This window comes from Meleagris gallopavo, chromosome 1 (assembly GCF_000146605.3).
Source record: "Meleagris gallopavo isolate NT-WF06-2002-E0010 breed Aviagen turkey brand Nicholas breeding stock chromosome 1, Turkey_5.1, whole genome shotgun sequence".
Lineage (NCBI taxonomy): Eukaryota > Metazoa > Chordata > Aves > Galliformes > Phasianidae > Meleagris > Meleagris gallopavo.
The window spans coordinates 77194903-77199057 of NC_015011.2; the positions used below are offsets into that span (position 1 = coordinate 77194903).

The 4155-nt window shown below is 37.4% G+C and overlaps 1 protein-coding gene across 3 annotated transcripts in view; it reads left to right on the forward strand.

The window, feature by feature from the left end:
- GDAP2 (ganglioside induced differentiation associated protein 2) overlaps positions 1–4155 on the forward strand; it is a 22334-nt gene that overhangs the window by 14589 nt on the left and 3590 nt on the right. For 2 of the 3 annotated variants that reach the window (XM_010718726.3, XM_010718734.2), the window contains exons 9-12: positions 21–97; positions 1407–1483; positions 2373–2512; positions 3065–3119. In XM_010718726.3, coding sequence (XP_010717028.1) covers positions 21–97; positions 1407–1483; positions 2373–2512; positions 3065–3119 — 349 coding nt within the window. The remainder of the gene's footprint in view (positions 1–20; positions 98–1406; positions 1484–2372; positions 2513–3064; positions 3120–4155) is intronic. The other variant, XM_010718742.3, reaches the window with a different exon arrangement.

The window sequence follows — 4155 nt, forward strand, 5'->3', positions numbered from 1 at the left end:
CTTTTTCTTTTTTTCCCTAGTTACAATCGTTGGCTGTGTCAAGCAAGAGCTGAAGACCTCTCTGACATTGCTTCCCTTAAAGCCTTGTACCAGACAGGTAAATTCAGGGTACTGATGACTAATGTATATTGCCATAGAATAAAAATACAAAATAAAAATGTAACATTTTCTGTATGAGTACAACATATAGTATCATAGAGCTAGGCCAGTGCCTCTGTAGTAAAGCAGGTGTTCTCTCTTAATTGACTTTAGAACTCAGTGTGGTAAACTCCCAGAGAGCTTCTCTTTAACAGGGTGAGGATACTTGCATATTCTAAATTTATCTGCAGAATGTAACCAGTAACATTCTGAAAGGAAGAATGAACTCAATGGGAATGGGAATTTGAAGAACAACAAAAAAAAGTAATGTTCTGTGGCTAGTTCAGCAACAATTATAGTGTTGCAGTTATGCTTTCTTGCTAGCAGTTTTTGATGTAATAAGTACCATTAGATTAAGCCAATTTATAAGATGCTCTATGTGAGGTAATTCATTGTCTAGTCTGAATAACCCACTTTCTTGCAAGTAAATGAATGTGGCTTTCTAGTGATGAACGCAGAGAATAAACAGTAACCAAAGCAGCTTTTGATGCAGTTTCTCTGAAGAAAGAGTCTTGTTCCTTCTCCCTCAGTTTGGATTTGAGTCGCTCTTCCCTGCATCCTCCTTACAGCACTAGTGGCATAGTAAACTGAGAAATATATCTTATAACTTTGAGGTTAGTAGATATGGAAGTTAGGGAGAGAATGAACATCCTGATGATTTTGGTGGAAAGTATTAGCTGCTAGGTCCTTGCAGCATGGGAAGCAGAAGTACCTTCTCATTCTTTTTCTTTAGGTGGTGTCACATTTGGAAGTGAAACTTGCTGATCCTAGTGGCTTATTACTGCTTTGCTTCATGACAGAAAGAAGCAAGTAGTCAAGCTTTTAAAATCATAGTTGTGTCTACATAGTCAGTGACTCTGCAGAGAAAGTCTACTCAGAACTTTTGCCTCCTGAAACTCCAGATGCTTACCATCATCTTTATACAAATACCAAGGCTGTGCGATACCTTTTGCTTTGTTTAATTTTTAATTATTTTATCTTAGACAAGGCATGTTTTGGGTTGATATTTCTTGACTTAGGTAAATGTCATGTGCACAACTGATGTAAAATTATATTCCTTGATACTTAAGTTTCTAGGATATAATGCAACTGCCTTTTCTAGACCAGCATAGATACTGGCATAGTGAGAAGTAACTCTAGCATACTTCCTCTGATTTCTGAGATAGAAACCAGATGCATTGTGAAAATTCTGACTTGTGTTTTCCTGGTTTAAAAAAGGAATCTGACATGGCTGGGAGATGTTTCATCATGTTATTTTTTTCTTGTAGGTGTGGATAACTGCGGTCGCACAGTGATGGTAGTTGTTGGAAGAAATATCCCTGTAACGTTGATAGACATGGAAAAAGTAAGGCTTTGTAAAACTGAAGTTGTGTAGGTTGAATGCGAATGTTCAGAATTTGAGAATCAGATTATAAAGAGTAACTTGGAGTTAATACTAGAAGTGTTATCTGCAGATGGCTTAAATGAATCATAGAATGCTCCAAGTTGGAAGGGACCCAGAAGGATTATCAAGTCCACCTCCTGGCTCCATACAGGACTACCTAAAAATCAGACCTACATCTGAGAGCATCATCCAGAGGCTTCTTGAATTCTGGCAAGCTCAGTGCCATGACCACCTTACTTCCCTAGGGAGCCTGTAACTATGTTTGACCGCTTTCCTGGTGAAGAACCTTTTCCTGACATCCAGCTTGAACTTCCCCACTGCAGGTTCATGTCATTCCCTAGGATTCTTTTGCTGGTCACTAGAAAGAGTGTAGATCAGTGCTTACCCCTAAAAGTAACTAAAAAATATTTACCTAAACAGATCAAAACTTATTCCTCTATATAATTTTGTGTATTTTGGGATGGCTTTTCTGGAGAAGGAACTGGACTGTGTTCAGAGAAACATGCCTTCCATGAACTCATTTTTTTCTTCTCAAAGAGACTCGCCTTGCTTCTGTAACTGGAAAACACAAAGTTAAATGTAACAGGTCAAAATAGTTTTTCATGAAAACAGCAGGAATTGATCTCCATCTGTGAAGTCAGGTAGACTAAAAAAAGACATTCAAATGACTGCGGTCAAGTTAAAGATTTGGAATATTCACCTTGCTTTTGTAGCTCAAACAGAACGCCATGCAGTTTCATAACTTCTGATCTGTGAATGAATTAGAAGAAGCATGTAAAAATATAGTGCAACTGTGAAGGAATTATTTGCAAAGAAATAAATTCCATCTTTTTTTTTTTTTCCATCTCAGGCTCTTCTGTATTTCATCCACGTCATGGATCATATTGCAGTTAAGGAATATGTCCTAGTATATTTCCATACGCTCACAAATGATTACAATCAACTAGATTCTAATTTCTTGAAGAAACTCTATGATATTGTTGATGCCAAGTAAGTGTCAATATGAGAATAACCCCTCTGTTCTGTGCAAATGTTTGTCATTCCTTTTATCTGTTTTCCCATTTAGTTGTTGTGCTGGGGCAAAGATCTAAGTAACGAGAGCAATAAGAAGGAATATTTAAACTTTTCAGCTCAGAACTATATTTGAAATCAAGAAGCTCTGTTCTCTGCCATCTCCTGTCTGTAGCTGTTACAGAAATAAACGTATGGGGTTTATTGTCTCTCCAGAAGTGGAGCTTTTGGAGCCTGACATCGTTAGAAGTATGTTTCTAGTTGTGAAGGAAGAGGCCTGGGTAACATTGTCAGTCATAGTTGCCCGTAACTTTCACTGTCCACATAAAAGATTACAGGCTATGATAATAAAAACTATAATTCTGTTTTTTCTCTTTGGTCCTAGTATGTGCCCTTGCTTATACAAGATCTAGCTTTTTAAAATGACAGCACAGGCACTTAAGCAAAATGGTCTATGTTTTGACAGTTGCTGTCTCGGTGAACATAATTAGAAGTCACTTTTAAAGAGCTGTTTTTCTTTTTTTAAACCAGGTACAAGAGGAATTTGAAGGCATTATATTTTGTCCACCCAACATTTCGCTCAAAGGTGAGGTATATAGTAGAAAGAAAAAAATCTGGATATTGGCAGAGTAGCATATAAAACTGTAGTGTAAGGAACATAAGTTATATTGAGGCTTTCAAAATTAGACAGTATCTTCTGGCTCCATGAACAGAATTTGAAATTCATTTCTGCCTTTGATCTAGCTGTAGACTTTCAGCCTGCAGTGCAGTGCAGTTGTCTTGTTCCTGTTTTGCTGTGTATATCCTTAACAGAGAAATGTGTCAAGCAGCAGTGAGATTAGTTAGGATTTATAGAATGTGGAGTAGCAAAGGGAAGAGTGAATAATGCTTTTGTCATATGGAGTACTGAAAAATCCTGTCTGTCCTTTAGGAGATGAAAAACTGGTCAAACTGTAAGATGCTGTCCTTTGCTATGACCTGTGTGGGGCAACAGAAGATGGCGCTCTCTTTCTTCTGTATTTTGCATCTATGCGACTACTTTAGATGATCTAAGTGTCAGGCAGCAGCCCTTCCTAAAAATTTTTGTCCTATTAAAAGATTAGAAATATGATCCTCCATGTTCACATCAAGTGTATTTGTTCTACTTTTTTTTTTTCTGACATTGATTAAAATGTGATAAAACTGTATGTTTCTACATGTTCAGCAGGGATTTCTCAACTGCTGAATTTCTGAAGATTCTATTCTTTTTCTGCATGTACAGCTGGGACACTGTGAGACTTGGAGCTTCTTGTCTTTACACAGATGAGATTGCAGCCTCCCAGCAGTGTATTTTCCATTTTCTGTCAGGATTATTATTTGTTTTCACCCTATCACTCAGACTTCAGATACGTATAGAATTAGAGTTTCCAGCTCTGATGCTTCAGAAAATGAATGAGCAGACAAACAGCATTACTAAGGTCACAAAGTTGAGTGGAAAAGCTGAAGCTGGGAAATGCTAGTGTTCCAGGTTCTCAGCAGTACTTTATCCCCATCCTCTCTTCCTATGCAACTCTATTTGATTGGGAAATGTTTTGTGTTGGAGGATGGGAAGTCATGTTTACCAGTCCATTGCTTTTTTTTTT